A 20,473-nucleotide genomic window follows, 5' to 3' on the forward strand; every position below is an offset into this window, starting at 1 on the left:
TTATTAAAACGTTTTTAAGCCCTTTATATAACCCGACATTTAAACGTTTTCTGTAAAACATTTTTGTTTGCTGAGCAGTAGATTATCAAAAAATATTTTTTAAGGTTATGAAAACGTTTTATACTCTTAATACACCCTTTATATAACCCGACATTTAAACGTTTTCTGACAACCTTTTATAACCTTTTGCGAATGATGTCGAAAACGTTTTGTGTTTGCTGGGTAGACTATATGGTTAGTAGACATACTGGATATTAGACCAAACAATATTAGACTAAATGGACATTAGACTATATGATTATTAGACTAAATGGCAATTAGCCTTTCTGGTAATAGACCAATTGAATATAGATAGATAGATAGATAGATAGATAAATGGTTTATTAATATGCACTCGCAGTAAAAACTGAATTGCCACATATTTACAAAATATAATAAACATATTTTACACATTATTCATTAAAATTGACATAAAAGATAGCATTTTATCAACACATTCACAGCGCCCGTCTTCACACACACCCAACACACCCCCTTTACAAACACACACCCACACACCATCCCGGGACACCATCACCAACACCCCGATCCACACCCGCAACACTAAACGCACAACCACCAAACTCACCCAATCACACACCCACTCACACACCCACACTTAAACCATTTACTCCATAAATTCAAGGTGAAAAACATCAAAATACATATTTCAAACGAGTACCACAAATTGATGAGAACACATTTGCATCAAAATTGTTCATAATATTGCACATGATAATAATGATAAAAGATCACATTAGCTGGTCATTGTACAGTTTAGTGAGATAGGGTATTGGGCTTTCTTGGTAGCGTTTAGTTCTGCAACGGACAGTGGTCAGATGATCTGAATTACGAAGTAGCCGACTTGTGCTGCTGCCGCGCAGGGGAGGTAGCCATTCGCGGAATTGATGAGAACTCATCATTGCATTAACGAATGTTACACAGATATGTTTCCTTCTCTCAGTCAACACAGTAAGGTTGCATGTGGTCAAAGCCTCATCATAGGTGGAGTATTTGTTGCCCAGGATGATCTTACAAGCCCGCTTTTGCACACGTTCAATGGCGGATTGTTGTTTGGCGGTGATGCTTGAATGCCAAACCGGAGCAACGTATTCTGTAAGTGGTCTGACGTAGCCAACATATATTGTCACAAGATCTTCAATCGGCAAGTCAAACCTTTTCAGCAGCTTAAGCATATGAAGCCTACCGTTGGCTTTCTTCAGCATTTGATCAATGTGAGTTGACCATGTCAAGTCAGCTGAGATTTGGACGCCAAGGATTTTGGTGACATCCACCTGATTAAGATCAGTGTTACAGAGTTTCAGCACGTGATTTAGCGGTCGCTTTAAGAACGAGATTGACATATATGCGCACTTCTCAGGATTGAGCTTCATGTTGTTCTCATTTGACCAGTCTGCGAAAGTGTTCAACTGATCTTGCATGGTGGTAGGCTGCGTTGCTTTGGCTGATTCTATGATGGTCATGTCGTCAACATATTTGAGAACACAGATAGGCGATGGTGTGTCAACAAGTGCAGAATTAATCATGACAAGAAATCCATTGGGACCGAATAAGGTGCCTTGGGGTAAGCTTCCCTTCAGCGTTATCCACGATGAAATGGCGCCTTTGTACCGAACACATTGTTCTCTTTGCGTAAGGAAGCTACAAAGCCACGCAACCACAGGGGGCGGACTCCAAGATTGATTAATTTGCGAATGAGTACATTGTGGTTTATGCGGTCAAACGCTTTGCTGAAGTCAGTGACCACCAGCGTACTGTGGCTTCCTGGTTTGTCAGCATTTTTGTGTAGCGTATGCAACAGTTTGACAAGGTAGTGCGTAGTCGCCACTCCTTTCCGGTTTCCAAACTGGTTGGGATCAATATGTTCTTGAATATCGTCCATGAGCCACTGATTCATGAATGATTCGGCTACCTTAGCAAAATGGTCCGTTAAAGATATTGGGCGGAGACTGTTATATGTTGCAGGCTTACTCTTGGGGATAGGGACCACCGTGGCCTTTCTCCACTGGGGTGGCACAACACCCTCTGCGTAAGATCTGTTAAGGATGTTGGAGAGTGGTAAGCTCAGTTCATACGAGAATTCGCGGATAATCCTACTTGGTATTCCGTCAGGACCTCCAGCTTTACCGCTCTTTATTTTATTCAGTTTTCTGTACACCTCATGCTGCTGCACCACAAATGCTGAATTGTCAGACGATTCAAAAGATGGAAGATCATCCACATTAAGAGGTGGCTGGTCATTAGCAACTGATGCGAAATGTTCATTGATACTATTTGCCACAGCGACAAAGTCACTTGGGTTGACCCCCTGGGGTGGAGCAATGTTTGATTCAAATTGTGTAAAACGAGACATCAAAATGAGGTGCGTGGTGCAGCCAGCATGGGCGCAAAAAAAAATCTAGACGAAACGGGAATTAGACCAAATGGTATTAGACCAAATGGCAATAGACCGATTCAGCGAGCGCGGGTAGCAACCAAGACAAAACCGGCTTGCTTTACACAGTACGACATTCGAAGAACTGATTACTATAAACCGTTTCTATATGACAAATGAAATACCTTGTGAACGCACCCCTGCCCCACCCACACTTTTTATATTCTCGAGCGCTCTGGCCAAAAAAGGTTGGGGTGAACAATTAATAATTTCCGTGCAAAAATAATTCCGTCGGTACATTCGCAGGTTTGGGGCATCATTTTGTATCCTTGTTACTGCTACGACCCATAGCTACGCCACTGTTGATCGGAAAGCGATCGAGGTAGAGTCCAAACGAGGTTTTTACGTGCGTTTTTATTCTGTGATAGTCGGTTCTTTGCTGCTTAATTGCTGCTCAGTGTCCCTTATTCGCTAAAACGGTATTCATTCTACAACTGCATATAACCCTTGATAATTATCTGATGATCCTTCTGCCGTATTAGCAGGATCAATACTCATATATCCTGTATTGTCGTTTCCTTCTTCGTTGTTCGCATTCGGAATAGCCTCGTACGTTGAGTCTGGTATTGAAGAGACGCGTGTTATGTAATGTACTGGAAGAGCTGTATCTGATTCGTGCGCATTAATTCTGAAAGGTGAACACGAGAAATACACGCACAATTATTAATGGGGTCCACTTTTGGGGAATCATCATCTCATATCAAACTTCAATATACAGCAAATGATAAATCTTACCCTAGTGATCCTCCAAGCGCAATATCGGGATTAATAGGGCGTAAATATCCTGTATTGGCGTTTCCTTCTTCACTGTTCGCATCCGGAATATCTTGGTTACGTGAGTCTGATATTGCTGGAATATGTGTTGTGTAATATACTGGAGGAGCTACATCTGATTTGGATGCATTGCTTCTGAAAAATCAGACAGATAAACATGATTCATTATCGCACAATAAGTATTAACATAAGGTCCACTGTTTGTGGAATCATGGTAAAATATACAAAAAAAGGAAACTTTCTTTGGGAAAAATCACATTTAAATAGACCCCTTTTAAATAAAAACAGAGTCACATAGATATTGCAATTTTCTTAACGAAATAAAGTATAATATGATGATGATTGCGATGGAATTATAGAGATCATTTTGTCCTTCGGGACATACTGCATTATTGACTTATTTACATTTTTTATTTCAGTTTTTCATTTGACGTATCATAAAGTTGTGCTAGGATATTTGTTGGAGTGAAAGGGTGTTCTTTGTTCTTTGCATCTATCTTAGTTCATTGAGCTCGGCCTGATATAAACACCAAACATGCCAAAACCAGAATAGTTGATGTGTTACTTTACCTTTTACCAAAACGCACCAATACCACCACAAGTATGATTAGCAGCACAACACCTCCGACAGACGCGGCAGACACGATGATTAGGGTGTTCATAGAACCATCTGTTGTTGTTGTTATCGTTTCGGAAAATATAAAGATAAACACGGCTTGGTAAAAATGTATAAAGCACACAAATAAACATTTAGTAAGTGAATTTTTTTCAGATCTAAACAAGTAAATCAAATGCACAGTATGTATTATTCTGATGAAACTGACCAAGAGTTGTTTTCAACATGTTCAAAGAGCAACTACTGTCTGTTCAGTTAGCTTAGATGATTGTATTTTAAAATATTTGAAAAAATAAAAAATTGTAGTCAAAGTCATCAGAAAAAAGGGTTAGCACAGCCTTAGACCCAACGTGATTTATACTTTTCAAATTCCAAAGATCAATTTGAAACCCCATTTCTTTTCAATTTTGGTCTTTTCCCGCGATATTTTGATAAAAAGCCGTAGAACGTCGGGTACCGCAAACTTTTTTTGAATCAATCCATTTAGTAATCCATTTAGTGCAATGGGGACGAATGTCATAATAATTAGATGCGCTGAGATGGTATTTATTCGACCATCCGCATCAGGAAGTATTGTCCAGCAAAATAGCTATATTTCGTGTTGAAACCCCACTGTTGGAACATTACGTTATTAAAAAAATGTGAAGATAGACCCTATCCAATAATCGGAACGGTACTTGTAGCAACATGTTAATGGCAGGATAGATTGGGGGACATATTTTTTTGCTAAATTCGATAGAGTCCATGTCCTAAGTTGAGAATGGACCGTCACACTCGATTTGTGAAAAGGTCGCGAACCCTTTTGGTGGACCTAAGTAACTGCCTAAAATGATGCAAAATTGAAGAGAAATGGGTTTTAAATTGAACTTTGGAATTTGAAAAGTATAAATTATGTTGGGTCTAAGGCAGTGCTAACACTTTTCTTTCAAATCTAAGCTAACTGAACAGACAATGTTTGCTCTTTGAACATGTTGAAAACAACTCCATGCCAATATCCGCTACTTCAATTGTGCCGTTACTTGTTTGTTTTTTTTCAAAAGAAATTAAAGACATTTGGAGAAAATGGCACAATTTGTCGACTACATTCTATAGTGTCGTATCGTAGAGCACAGCGAATAAACCACTTTTCAAGGTTTGAAGAAATGCCAATATAGAATTGAGTTGTTTAAATCAGACATACATTTTATTTTCTAATTGATGTGAAATTTCTGTAGTAAACTTAATAAAGTTTACCTTTATATAACTTTCAAAAGAAAGAAAGACACATTATTACTGGCCAATTGAAAACAATAAGTACAAAACGATACGTCACTATGGAAAACACGCAAAACGCAATAGTATACCCTAAGCTGCCTTATCGTAACATTGCACCATCTCGGTTGCCGTGGGGTTACTTTTCGTCGGCTTCATTCCATAGTGTCGCATCGGTCCACTATGGAATGTAGCAAGGTGATGCACCACTATGACATACAATGTTTTTTCCCGATATATCTATTATTAATGTGTATCAAAAGTGGCGTATGGTCGATACGATACGCCAAAGTTAATTAATTAGCTAATTTTGACTGAAAGAGAACATCATTAAAAACATATGTGTCAATTAAAAAAAAAAATTACCAAAAATCACTATACGCCACTATAGAATGAAGTCGACGGATTTACCTGGTCATGTATTTATTAGGTTAATTATTTATTAAAGCTCAAGTTTCCCTTCTCTAAACTTTTACATCATACAGAAATCTTTCGAGGGCACTCCTATAGACAATGTTCTCTCTTGTATATCAGTGGACTTCGGTTGTATATATAAATGCGCATATATAAATGCGCACGTGACCAGATGGCCAGTGCCATGTTCGTGTTACCTCACTGTCAATCACTGAAATTGCGACCACAGTTCCAGGTGGTGGCCGCATTGCATTCGCTAAATCAGTAAATTTTCATCGTCAACCGTGTAATTGAATGGGATTATTTTGAAATTTTAAAACGCTTGAAATATCACAAACAAATAGGCCTATATTGATAAATAATATAAATACAAGCTAAAACCGTTGGGGTTCGATAATGAACCCCACAAAATTAACCGACTATACACCAATCCGAGAAGCGTTTACTGTATTTGGCCCTCTATTGACGGCAACACAGATGTACCAGAGCGGGAGATTTAATTCGTAATTCAATACTCATGATTGTGTATTGAATATCACTGTTGTGTACAATTCCCGGGTACAATTCTGTATAGCACACAATAAATAATGGATAGAACCCCCGACCTCGGGACACCGCAGTTTTACATCGGGGACACCGCAGTAATGGCGAAGTCGGATAGGTGTATATTGGAAAATGCCATACGGCCGGGCGGTTTCACAAGTTGCCGGCTCGATCATGTCATCCGCTGCCTGCACAGTTCTGAGTTAAACCCAATCATGTCCTCTTTCATACTTTCATGCCGTTGCGACAAGAGGTATGACTTATCAGCCATTCACAAGTCTTGATTGTGTCTGTTTGTCTACAATGCGCGTGTGTCACGCCGCTCGGCGGCAAGCAGTATGATAGTATGAAACCAGCACTACGTCATAGATATGGCCAATTGGCACGCCCATTTAGCAGGGAAATTATGAAATATAAGTTTGTAAATCAGCTATATCTAGCTTTTCCGTAGTTAATTTTTTTTTCCGTGATGGAAAACGTTAATAAAGAGTTTATCTTTCGGGTCAAGTTATTTTACCCTTTGCAATCAATGCCACTATTTTGCAAAAGCAATTTTCCTTGCGACCTGTCATTTTCCCCTATACTTTTGCACGGGGAGTTTATGTACATCCGGGTACCTTATATCGTTTAATACGGTATGGCGACTTGTAGATGTCACGTGCGCATTTATATATGCGCATTTATATATACAACCGAAGTCCACTGTATATACATCCTAAAGACGTATAAACTTTGTCATTTTGTAATTATATTGCATCACCATAATTAAATCTCTGTGGTTCTTTCTTGTCATATGGCACCTATATGCGCTGCTGTAGCCCTTACAAGAGTTTGGCATCCATCTCTTGCCATGTCAGCTGCCATACAAAACCAAGTTTTTTCGCCAGCCCATTCGGGGCTGGTACCTGTTTCAGGTTTGAGGTCAGTTTACTCAAGAGATTATATTTTAGTGGTATTGGAATGATTTTTTTTTTTTTTACTTTTTGTGGTTAAATTTTAAAAAAATATTTTAATTCGATTTGTTAGGAAAAGAAAGTATGTTTTGCCGTTTCAACGAACGAAAACGAGTGAGTAGTACCAAAGTTATGTTTGAACTAATTAATTATGACTTTAAAAGTTTAAAGGCCTAAATGTAACAATAATAGTTAATATATATAGCATCATATGGTCAGCAGAAGAAAATCTGACATCACCTATGATGTCATATCAGTGTCCTTGACCGGGGGTCCTTACTCCTTGACCACTGAACAGCGTGATATCATGTTGATAACAGATCTATAGAATCAAAATCTTCATCATATCCCGGATCATATCACAGATTCTCAACAATCTGTGATCATATGGACCATATTGATGTGAAAGTAGTTATCTATCATATCCTGTGTCGTTTTATGGATAAAAATGACTCAAAATGTTATTGATGAAATGGTTGCTATCATAAACATCAGTTTTGTCTTTTCAACGGGAAAAATCCGATGCAAAATAAAGTTTTTAGGGCCTAGCTATAATATGGGCATAATTTATGCATATAGTATTGAACAATGTACCCCATTTGACATGCACTTATAGATAAATAAATAGTCTTACTTTATTAATTTAATAACTTCTTTATTATAAATAAAATGACACATAACTATTTGATTCATAAAATTACATTCAACAAAATGATTGAAGAGAAAACACACAAGGCACTAGGCAGACTGTTATAGAATGGAGTATGTAAGATGCCATGTCCATAGCTTCGCAGGAGTTTCCGACTAGCAATCAACATGATCAGCACATTCAGAAAAACACAGTTTAAGAGTGAAGATTGTAGTGAGTAACCAGTCCTTTATAAATGTGCTGGCCACTATCTATTATAATATAGTAGGCTTAAACTATACATTGCGAATTAATTAAGTTATTTTAAAATAAAATGTACATGTAAGTTAACTCAAACCGGCAGTGTATATATCGAAAGCAGTGAAATCGGACATTCCTAAGCGAAGATATTGAGTTCGTAAGTTCTGGTATTACAAAATTGGAAATTGAGATATCGTGGGTAAAAAGCTGAAAAGACAAAAAAACCCAACGACAACAACAACAACAACAACAACAAAACAAACAGACCAGAACAATTTGGAGTACATGTAATGAATTAAAAGAGTTGACATGAGATTAGGAATTAATGTTTTCTGCTGTTTCAGTGTGCATGTTCTCATCGTTGATGGTTTGGTGGACTGTCATGTAGATGTAAGCGTGATCCTAAAAATGCCTTTCACATTGACCAAAACTAATTACAAGACCTCTTCTACATTGAGGCTGGCTTTCCTTTTAAAGGGAATTTTTATTGATCAAAAATCCAGGTTTCTCGACAAAGAATCCAAGTTGTTCAATCAAAAACTATGTTCTGGTTTCTTGTTTCTCGGGTTTTGGGTCAAAAAACATGGTTTATCGGCAATATATCAAGTTTCTATCAAGAAACAATTTTACAATTGAAAAACGACTGTTTGCAATTGAGGTGCGACGATTGGCGTGACGATCCAACGAGCGCGAGCCGGGCCAGTCAGTACTCAAGTAACGCTCAGCGCGTGATTTGACCTCGATTTGTTTTCCATGGAGTCATTCGGGGTTTGATTTAGATCGAAAAGGGGCTACACATAATTGCATTATATTCTTTGCCGAAATACCAAATATATTGAAATAAACTTATATTTCGGTAGATTAAGGACCAGTGCGTCAATATATCATAATGTTATTCTCAAAATTATAGCATTTAATGGTGAGTTTTGTCTTCGAAAAGTGACAAATTACACCAGTTTGTAGCTCTGTTACAATAAAACCCAACATGTATTTACGGTGACATCAGTAAATACATGTATTTACGCCATTACGTACACACAACTTTATTTAGCCGAAAGATCAAGCTTTTATGTGATGTCAATTATATTTTGTTGGGCTTCCTGGTTATCGAATAACAAACTTATAAACCATGTCACTTTTGGACAGTAAAAATTTCCTTGAAAATTCTATGTTCTTTCGACATTGTACCTATCAAATGCGATGACAATAATTATCAATGGCGATCATATTTTAATAATTGCGATCAATTATAATAATGATCACTGTACTACGATTTACCGTTGTACTGAGTGGTTACAGATGACGTCGTTGCAGGTTGCATTGTTGCTGGTTGCATTGTCGTTGGTTGCGTTTGGGCAGCCGTCGTAACTAAAAAACACAGAGTATGATTATGCTACAGCGTTTCAAATTACCACTAGACCTACCCTTTGCACTAAAAACGTCTTCTTCTATCTTCATTTTGCGTTACTCTATATTACCATGCAATAATAATGTGCAAAAGGGAGGTTGCGACACACAATGCTTGCTCCAAACACTATAGCTACATTCAAAGTTATTTTATCTTTTTTCTACAAAAAGTTCACCTTTTTGCTATTATAAAACCTGGGTTATAAAATGAGAATAAAAACAAAATCAATATGCACATGAACTACTTCGCGCTCGACCATGGAAATGACGAAGTGAAATCTTTTTTTTTTCAGGCGATAGATCCAGAAGGGTACGCATGGGGATGGAAGCGAGACGAAAAAGTTGGTCCATAGTAAAATGAGCTTTTTAATCTGCCAAATACAGACCCACGCTCGCTAGACCCTTACTAAATTTTCCCCGTCAACGTAATTTTGCAGCTTTATCGCAGGTCATTCAATCCCATAAATACATGTGTGAATTACTAAAGCGTTCCTTGGAAATTCTATGTTCTTTCGATATTGTACCTATTTATTGCAATGACAATAATTATCAATGGCGTTCATATTTTAATAATTGCGATAAGATTGATCACTGTACTACGAGTTACCGTTGTACTGAGTTGTTGCAGGTTGCGTTGTTGCTGGTTGCGTTGTCGTTGGTTGCGGTGTGGTTGGTTGTATTGTCGTTGGGGCAGCCGTCGTATCTAAAAAAACCCGCAAAGTATGATTATGGTATAGCGTTTCAAATTACTATTAGGCCTACCCTTTCTTCTTTTATCTTCTATTTGCATTACCCTATATTACCGTGCAATAATACTGTGCAAAAGGAGGTTGCGACACAGAGCATAAGCAATACTTGCCCCAAACACAATACCTACATTTCAAGTTTGATGAAAATTTATCGGTTTTCTACTAAAAGTTATCGGTTTTCTACTAAAAATCCCTTTTGCTAGTATAATACCTAGTACCTGGGTTATAAAATGTCAATAAAAACAAAATTAGTATGTAAATGAGCGTCTTAAAATCCGGGCTTGAAATACATAGAATATAATCTTATGAAAAAACGTAGGAGGACTAAATCGCGTCTGAAATTCTGACAACTAGACAGAAAATGCCGTACTGCGCAGGTCGGCAGCCAATCACGACTCGCATTTGCCCTGACTTCAGACGCGAACTAGTCTTTTTATCTTTTTCTAGTCTTTCATTATAGGCCTAATTTTGCACAGCCTTTTGTACGAGGCAACTTACTACACTCTTCATCTCCAGCGGCCGCTGTAAAAGCAAAGAACAACAAAGGTTGAAAGTCAGTTAGTCATTGACAACGTTTTTTTTTTGTCTCCTAGCAAAAGCTAGGAGTAATATTTTACCAGAAAAGTTCGTACGGCCCAAACAATGGTTCGTTACCTAAAAGTGTTAACCTTAAACGGTAATCAAGTTTAAAATTTAAGGAAGTGTTGGGTTTTATTTTGGTTTGTAATACACAGGAGTAGAGGTTTCTGAAAACACCAGTGATTTATAGAAAATGCGGATATTAACTATTTTCACTTGCTACTAAACAATTTCATGTGTTTAAAAAGTGTTACAAAAACTTGAATATTTGCAGTGTACAAAGGATTTCAAATCACTTTTTCGCCAATATCCAAGTGAAATGATCGACGGACTGATTTTAAACAGGCAGCGATTGTGACGTACACATACATGAGTTATATGTAGTATAGACCTTACCGAACACAAACAAACGGAACGATATAACAGCTGAAATGGCAGCCATTTTGGTGGACAGTTCTAAGAGCGTGTTTAGTGAGCCAGCTCATCCGTTATTTAATAGCGTATAAGGACTGCGAAATCCATTGTTATTGTTAGTATAATCTTTCCGCATACAGACACTATAAATACACTCTAGGTATCAGAGAGACAGGTCTCTAGTTCGATGCCACAACCATTTAAACCTATCACTTGTTTTATGGTATTGTCATGCAAATTGTCCCGTGGATGCCTCTTGTATATAATATAATGAATTTTAATTAACTCGAGTGTTCATTGCATTACCAGTGTACATGATTGATTGATTGATTGATTGATTGATTGATTGATTGATTGATTGATTGAGTGTTTGATTGATTGATTGATTTACTGATTGATTGATTGATTGATTGATTGATTGATTGATTTATTGATTTATTGATTGATTCAGATACAATGCACCTTACCACAGCGGCCGCACATTAAGGGACATATTTCAGGAATTATTGGATGATCTCCACAGTAAGCTCGACTCGGCCAGCCTGGGCTTCTGCCGCATTTTGAGTCTTTATTCTCACACACCTCTAAAAGAAAGGAGTCGACAGTGTTGGCTTTATTATACTTGAAATTAAAGTAATGAAACGATTCTAAAGAATGCGGCCACTTTCAAGAAAAGCAACTTTCTCTATTCCTGCATAAGAATAAACAGGGATATTAGCAGAAGAGTTTGTGTGGACCGCAAATAATTGTTGGAGTGATTGGAGTGTCTACCGAAAAGTACAAATCGATAATGCACATTTTTTGACGTATCACCTACGAAAGCCGATCTACGATAAAAGGCCTTACCATTTGCATATGAACCAAAAGCAAGAAGTTTCTTACTAATCCCCCAATTTATTTCAGTTTAATGATGATTGATTGTCTCACCTGAGCAAGTATCCCCCTGCCATCCATCAAAACAATTACAACGACAATCAGATGTAGATGTCGCACAATTGTGACATGTTTGACGACAGTCTAAAAGAAAAATTAAAATTGGTAATTTTTTGACACTTTGATAATATTAAAATTGATACATTGAACATTTAATATTGATGGCATGATTGTGTATCTTGTAGCAACTGAACGCATCACCATAATCAGTGTCTCGATCCCTATAGGGGTTGTGCGTGAAATTCTTGATTGGCTCTAAACAAAGGATTTGAACCGGTGTCCTTCACCGTAATCATGGCGCGGTGTAGTGCATTCAATCAAATGTTGTTATCAACCTATTTGATTGTAGTTCATTTGTAATATAATTTATGTGAGGGTAACTGTCGCGATAGATTGCAATCATGCTTTTGTTGAATGCATTTGAGTAGTCCGCCATATTTACGGTATGATACGTTATATGCGCAGCCTCTATAGTCGCATACCCATGCTAATAAAAGAAGTTACCGTTATCAAAGTTTGATTAAAGTAAATGATACAGATATTCTCTTTTTCTATGTTCACTTCGCAAAATAAACACACCACATTCTTCGGTCTCGTTGATGTACTCTGAACATGGCCCTAAGGACATTAAGAATTAATGACAAGAAATTACACAAAGCAGGAGTACATAAAAATTAGAAATAACATGTGATGTGATACATATTTAGTTACAGCCTATCAGATAAAAAGTATCTGTTTATTAATTGTACACATTTTAACCAAAACAACAAGATATTAAACAAAATGCATTAACGTTAATGAGAAGGGGAACAAAAAAAGGAAAGGAGGTGCAAGAGGAGGAGAAAGAAGAAGAATAGAAGAGCTAAAGCAGCAAGAAATGCGAAGGAGAAGTAGAAAAGAGGGGAAGGGAAAAGCACATGCAAAAGAAGAACTAGAGGGCCCGATCATTTTTTTCAAACAAATACGGCATACCCGCATCTTTATATAAGCCAATAGAGTTCCCTAAATTATATTATCCACATGTACCCTGGCAACAGCTATTTTAATAAAATATCTTAAAAGATACCAACGCAGTGTCCTAAAGGCTCTTTATTTGGCCAGAAACGGATGGCCCTTTGTAATGGTACAATACTTAAGTGCTATCTTTAAAAGAAGGAGATGGACAAGCCGACGAAGAAGAAAAAGGGTAAGGATATTAAACCTGAAGAGAAGAAAAAAACTTACTGCATGCATTGTTGTAACACGATGCACTGCCAGACTCGCACTGTGTGCAACTTGGACCACTCCTAAATGGCTTAACTCCTGCGTAATTTCCTCTGTAATTATCAATCAATCAATCAATCAATCAATCAATCAATCAATCAATCAATCAATCAATCAATCAATCAATCAATCAATCAATCAGTGGCGTATAGTTTGATCAGTTCGTAATAGGCGGGAAATGTTAGGCTTTTATCACTACGCCGAAAAGTAGAACCACGTTAAAAGTGCTATTAGTTGAACTGTATGTTCTATACTTTGTGTGTTTAAGAAAGTAGGCAAAGTATAGGACTTGAATTAATAATTTGTGATGCTTCCAGCGAGATGTCACTCACAAGACAATTCTCAAAATAAGATATTTTGATATTAATCCGCGATGTTATAGGCCCGCCGATTACGAGCTGATCAAAGTTTTTGCTAGGGATTGTGGCGCTCAGGGCTAAGGATACATACTGGCGCCCCTCCCCAATTATTGAAGTGCGCGTGGAGCATAATCCACTGACGCAGAATAAAACTGTCAACGTCAACGTCCTCCGTGCGTTACAAGGGGAAGTTTGTATCAAATATGAAAATCGCAACCTCTTTTTATACGCCCGATCTCACACACATTTCAATGGAAAATCTGCTCGTGTGAACTGCACGTATGAATGAAGTCAAATTTTTAACCTCACTGTTGCTTTGAAATAATGATTAAAAAAAAAAGGATCACATTTATACTTAAACTTTCCTTGACTGTCTTTAACATATTGCGAAGTGACTAATTTTGTGAATTTTCTGCATTGTCCGCGCGTTCATTTCGAAAATGCAGAATCTTCAATACTGGCTAAATAAGCGCCCTCACTCCATTGACAGGAGAGTGATATTGAATACTTAAAACGATCACGCCATATGGCAATTACAACCTCACTACTGTGCAAGTTACCCAACGTGTGCACTCAGCTTAATTGATTTGGAATTTGCCTGCTAGAAAATGAGAACTGTAAATGGTTGAGAAAGTTCTAACAGCTGCTACCAACGAGGTAAATAAGGATAGAGCGCCTTGTCCGCCGAACCGATTAAGTCGTGTGCTCCAACTTGCTTGTTGCCAGTTCGTTATAAATCAAACCCTGAATTGGCTGTTATGAAATAAAGCGCAGTACGAAAAACAGCACCAAATATTACCAATTTAGCCAAGAGATCTACTCTTTCGTGTATAGATCGACGAAATAGTACAAATTATGTACTTAAACGCATTAAATTTCCTGATGTACCCTTATTTTATGTAATCATTGCTAAATTAAATGAACGCAAGCACATCCTCTAACTCTAACATCTAACGTCAGTATCGCCCGACAATCTCTACCACCTTTGCAACACAGGTGGCATCATTCGCCATTGTGGTTGAGTTTGAATGGCAACGGGACGAATGTACAAGATTTAGGAGTTTCTTATTCAGCAATATACACCAAAACAATGGTAAACAGTAAAGTTGTATGAGCTTAATATTTAATTCACTTGAATTTGTTTATCCATACATGATACAGTAAATTCAGTTTCCATTTAAGTAGGATTTGGTGCTGTTTTTGTTATGTTCCTTAGTTTTGTAACGGGTTGTTCAGTTTCAATAAAATGGCAACGTACTAGCTCGAGCTCAACGATCTCCGTTTACATGATTTATCTATGTCGTTGGCTACTACTTGTATAGGTCTTGTTATTTTTAAAATCCAAATCAACCGCCATCTTGGATTTGACACCTTTATAATATTAATGTATTTTTATGTCCATTCTTGACACCGTGCAATATAAAACAACATACACAATATTATTTCTATCAGAGATGTCCAAAAGCGCCGGCATCCTGCAAAAACGCTGACTACTCGAGAATAACTTAACCTTACCTTAACCTCAACTTTTAATCCTCCAGCAACACGTCCTTTGGTGCTTTTCGTCCCTACTCGCGCCTGCTCGTGAAAATTATCTGCCGGCTACTGTGTTGTTTTTCCGATTTGTTCGTCTATATACTAGTAATCCATTTGTTCCCCTAAATAACGACAATCATTACATACTTCAGCAGACAAAGTTGCTGTTTGCTGTTGTTATACTTACGCTGGTGCATAAAGACAAGCTTCTATCCATCGGTTTGTTTCACCGTTGAAATTTCCTTCATTATCTATTAATTTACTACACCAAGCACGACTACATCCTAATTCTCTAGAACTTGCCCATACAATCTGGAAGAAAAAGAAATATTTAAAATATAATTATACATATATATCACATTCTGATGATATGCGCATTAGAGTACGACTTCCATTCATTAAAAGCCGTGTTCAGACGGTTAACAATTTACGATGTCGGGTCATACGAGTGACTCTCGAGGGTCTGACACCTCAAGCGTGATACTGTCCATACGTTTGTCGGTAACCGACGCATCAAACATCCTTCCCCCTCCAAGTATTGCTGTACAACTTGGATTGTACTACGGATAAAAAGCGTTTTAAAAGTAGGCCACACACTCTGATAATGTAAGCTTATTAGGAATTATTTTCAAATAGAGTAAAACGACCCGTGTCTCACTCTCCACAGAGGACAGGCGGACAGACAGTGTACATATAGTCAGATGCAGAATAAAGCATATTATGCTTTATATTTTGGGATATGCTCATACGACGGGAGTTGGTTCACCGTCGGACAAATTTAGAACTTTCAAGCTTTGACCTTTGACTTTTCAGGACAAAAGTATATACTTAAAAATGATACATGTAGAACACCCCTTGCCCACTGATGGCTCTGAAAAGAGCCGTTCACTAAAGACTGCCTCTTGTCAACAGAGAACAAGCAGACCTTGCCAATCTGTAATAATGTAAATGGTTTGGTGGGTCTGAAAAGGCGAGGTCTGCTTGTTCTCTGTTGATAAGGGGCGGTCTTGCTCTTTGTTGAGTGTTGACGAGGGGCCAGTCTTCAGTGTACGGCTCTTTTCAGAGCCATCAGTAGGCAAACCCGCTAAAACTTACTAATTGTAAATGCTTTACCTGCTTATAAGACCCACAAGCTCTGCTACATACTCCAGTGGTATAGTTGTAGTTCTCGACTCCGTTGTCATGCCATGCTATGACGGTATTAACCCCAGGTTTTCCAGGTCCTGTCCATAAATTCTGACCAATGCTGCCGAAGCTGTGAGAGTGATTAGTAATCCCATTACCCCAATAGCATACTGATGTCCACAGACCAGCTAACCTGGCTAGTTCTTCATTCCAATACTGTAATGATAATGATAATAAAAGCATTACAATGGGCAGTTCTTTGCCGAGCTTAATATTTCGGTTACAGGTCGAAAGGTCATTAGTCCGAAAACAAAGTACCTTGGTCAAAAGTTCGATGAAGTCCTATAAACGAAAGTCCTTCTGTTATAGGAGGCTGACCCCCTCCCTCTAACGTAAGTGTGAAATATCAAAAATTCCAACTCGTATTTTTAGGACCGTCGATCGGAGATGGGGATGTGGAGCTTTTGCACCCTTTGCTTTGATCAGTTGAATCAGTTCGTAATAGGCTGGACTCATAACATCTCACTATTCTATATTTAATCTTTAATATATACGAATTGTAAGACATATCATACATTAAGTAATTAAGGAAACAAGAAGTAAACACTTTTATTCTTTGTTGTTGGTTTTTATTTGACCAGGAATGATGTGAACCAGGGGGATGACACTCTTATTCACATTTTCATTTTACAACGCAAACCTATATCGAATCCCGGTGGTTTGCGAATAATGAAATGTCCGCATCCCAGATCAATTAAACCCTGGTATGAATTATTTATTAGCTTTCGCCACGATCCGTTTTGCAATAACATAAAAGCACTTCAAATAACAGCCCGTTGAGTTCAATGAACTACGCCCTGAAACCGATAGTGCCCCGTAAAGAAGCTCTAGCTCCCATTGACCTCTATACAGGTCAGTGAGCTCTCCATACACAAATGAACAAGTACAATAGGACAAGGCCAGCACCTATGACCTGCTTAGTGACATGTTATTTTGAAGTCTTCTAAAGCTTAATATCTTGAAGATTAGTATTCGTTTGTACATATGGACTGCGCATTTATGATGCAAAATATTAGTTCTTATATAAAATTACAAAATATTGGTATTATGACACACGGTATAGGTGATATAAAACGACTAATAAAATCATGTCATCATGGCGTCATGTCAAAGGTTCATTATATCCCGTATGTTTGTCTAAATTAATTAATATTTTCAGAACAATTTCTACACCCATTTAATATGTACTCATGTGGAACCCGACTTTTTTTAATTTTCATTTCTTTTTATGTAACAAATTCAGGTTTTTCCATTGCGCGCGCTGCCGGGCAATACAAATTTAATGCTAACATTGAATAAACGCGGAATTAAGAATATGCGTTTCTAGTATATACAGCGTCTGACTCTACCTGAGGACCTAGCCTGAGTCCCATGGGCTCCAAGAATGGTTCTCCATACACAAATGAACAAATACAATGAAGGGTCGCCATTGCTCTCCATACACAAATGAACAAATACAATGGAGAGTCCGACTGCCATGCAAATGAGCCAAGTGTCCTCTCAAGGTATGCTCTGTGATGTGAACGTATTTATTCATTTGTCATTTTGAGAGTCGCATCCTCATTCTTCTTAGGCCCCGTATCTATAGGCTGTTCCCTTGTGGCATGTGCCCTTGTTCCGTGTTCACTTGTTCCCATGTGACCTGCCACACAGACAACGAACCTTTGTTTTTCTTAGTGGCCGTATCCATAGGTTGTCTGTGTGGCAGGTCACATGGGAACAAGTGAACACGGAACAAGGGCACACGCCACAAGGGAACAGCCTCGGCCTAAAAGCAGGGATATGTAATTTGTTGCAACTCGCCGGTCCAGATATAAAAAATGAAAAACTGCACACTTTTATTTTCAAAGTACCTTATTAAAGGTATTTCCAGACGAAGTTTTCTACCTATTTGTCTGAATTAATTTTGTAAATTTTGTAAACCGTGTAAATCAATTAATATTTTTGATTGTTTACTATAGGGCTACAATCCTTGGTCCAAATCTATGGTTATGAATTTTGAAACTTTTGAAGAGGAAGTAATTCCATATTTTTATTATCGTAACTAAATTTAATAGTCCTAAGTCTACATACCTGTAATGAACATAATTCTTAGCTATACAGACCTCATTCACATTGTTCACGAATCACCGGATCATTGCATAAATACAAAGGATATTATTCATGTTTCTTCTCATGAATCAAGTACCCATGGAAGCATTTGAAAAAAATATTGTATACATTTCGGCAATTGACATATTATTTGTAGTGACATTTAGATATTTGCCGGTTCTGGGCCATAGTCCGTTTAATATTCTATGGAAACTTTTTGACATTGAAATAATAATCAGGGAAAAACTCGTACATACAGGACTCATTTTACCACTTTCGCGTTTTAATAAAAGTCTCGCGGGTCGCACAAAATTCGCCGGCGGGCGGCTTGTTGTCCGCGGACCACTGTGGAGCGTCAATTTTGAACATCAGAAAATACTCAAATTTGTGATATATACTTTCACAAAATGGTGGATATGGGGATATTTGTGGGTATATCCCCTCACTATGGGGACATCAACCACTTACGGGGACATTTCAGTGTCCCCACAACACCGGTCCTCTTAAAACACGTAAACAAGTTTACTTTACAAGTGACTAACTTTGGAATTATAGAGTGCTCAAACCCATTACAGGCGGGCAAATTCCCTAATCCTAACTTTATAACTCTTTCTGGACTATAAAATGACCCGATATTTATAATAAATACCAGTTGAAGAAGAGATTGAGGAAAATGTTTTCTAGAACTTTAAACTGATCTCAGCTTTAAATGGTTTTGAAAGAAACAAAAAAATGCATGATGACAGGCACACTTCAAGTTGCGCATGTACAAAGGATCAGGAACGCAACTTCAAAAACAGCAGTGCAAAATGTATACAGTGCGATGTGCGATAAAAAGCAGCTCTCGGTGGAGGAATATTAGTCCCGCGGCACCCCTAATGCAGACTTGAAAGCATTGAGGGTCGATGAGATGGCTGGATCTATCTGAAGAAGGTTCCAGTCCTTGGCTGTTCTCTGGAAAAAAGAGTGCAGGTAGACCTGAGTGTTGCAGTGATGAAGCTGGAATCTAGAATCATGGCCTCTGGTGTTTGTCACAGCTTGCGTAAGGTACTGGGTCTACTGGATATCCACAAGATTATATCTGATACGATACATCATCAGTAGACGGCTGTGTTTCCGTCTGGCTTGTAGAGATTACACTGGAGGTTTTGTAACACGGCAGACACCCTGCTCCTCCTGTCATAGTCACTGGTGACATAGCGAGCACACCTACGCTGGACTTGATCAAGTCTCTTGATGTTCTTTTGGGTATGGGGATCCCAGACCTATTAGGCCTGACATAATTGGTATATGTTGCTTCTTTGATCTTACGTGTGCAGGGACCGAAATTACGACTGAGAAATGCATGGATGCAGTTGGCTTTGTTAATGATGCTGTCGATGTGGGTGAAGTTGAAATTGAGTTTGGAGTCAATGTGGAGACCCAGATACCTGGCAGAATCAACCTCCTGAAGTGTTTGACCATGAATAGAGTATGAGATCTGGAGGGGATTTCTCCTATTTGTGATATGGATGACTTGACATTTTGATGGATGGAATTTCATCATCCACTGTTGCTCCCACTCCTGCAGATTATCCAAGTCTACTTGCAGTTTCAGACTCTCCTTGTGTGATGAAATTCTTTTATACAGGATGCAGTCATCTGCAAAGAGTCGAACCGAAGAGTTCTTGATGCAAGCTGGTAGGTCATTAATAAGTTTGACAAACAACAACGGCCCCAGTACGCTGCCTTGGGGTACACCAGAAATCACTTCCGCTTCAGTGCTGAACTGGCCCTCAACCACTACTTGTTGGGTTCTATACGTGAGAAAGTCTGATATCCACTCCAAGGTTGTTCCTCTGATACCATAATGCTCTGCTTTCGTCAACAAACGATGATGAGAGGCCTTAACAAATGCCTTCTCAAAATCAAGCAGGATAAGGTCTGTCTGCCCTCTTTCATCCAAGCCTCTGGCAAGATTATCAACGGTGACAATAAGTTGGGTCTCGCAGGATCTCTTTTTTTTCTGAATCCGTGTTGGGCG

The 20,473-nt window shown here is 38.2% G+C and overlaps 1 protein-coding gene across 1 annotated transcript; it reads right to left on the minus strand.

Moving 5' to 3' along the window:
* Positions 1 to 1,728: 1,728 nt before the first annotated feature.
* On the minus strand, positions 1,729 to 11,111 carry LOC140172551 (uncharacterized). Its single transcript, XM_072195696.1, has 7 exons — positions 11,066 to 11,111; positions 10,589 to 10,612; positions 9,949 to 10,044; positions 9,213 to 9,302; positions 3,839 to 3,938; positions 3,230 to 3,403; positions 1,729 to 3,122 (listed from the first exon to the last, which is right to left on the minus strand). Exons 1-7 carry the CDS (start codon positions 11,109 to 11,111, stop codon positions 2,918 to 2,920), a joined length of 735 nt encoding a protein of 244 aa, XP_072051797.1. The 3' UTR covers positions 1,729 to 2,917.
* Positions 11,112 to 20,473: the final 9,362 nt, after the last annotated feature.

Source organism: Amphiura filiformis, chromosome 16 (genome assembly GCF_039555335.1).
Source record: "Amphiura filiformis chromosome 16, Afil_fr2py, whole genome shotgun sequence".
Taxonomy (NCBI): Eukaryota; Metazoa; Echinodermata; class Ophiuroidea; order Amphilepidida; family Amphiuridae; genus Amphiura; species Amphiura filiformis.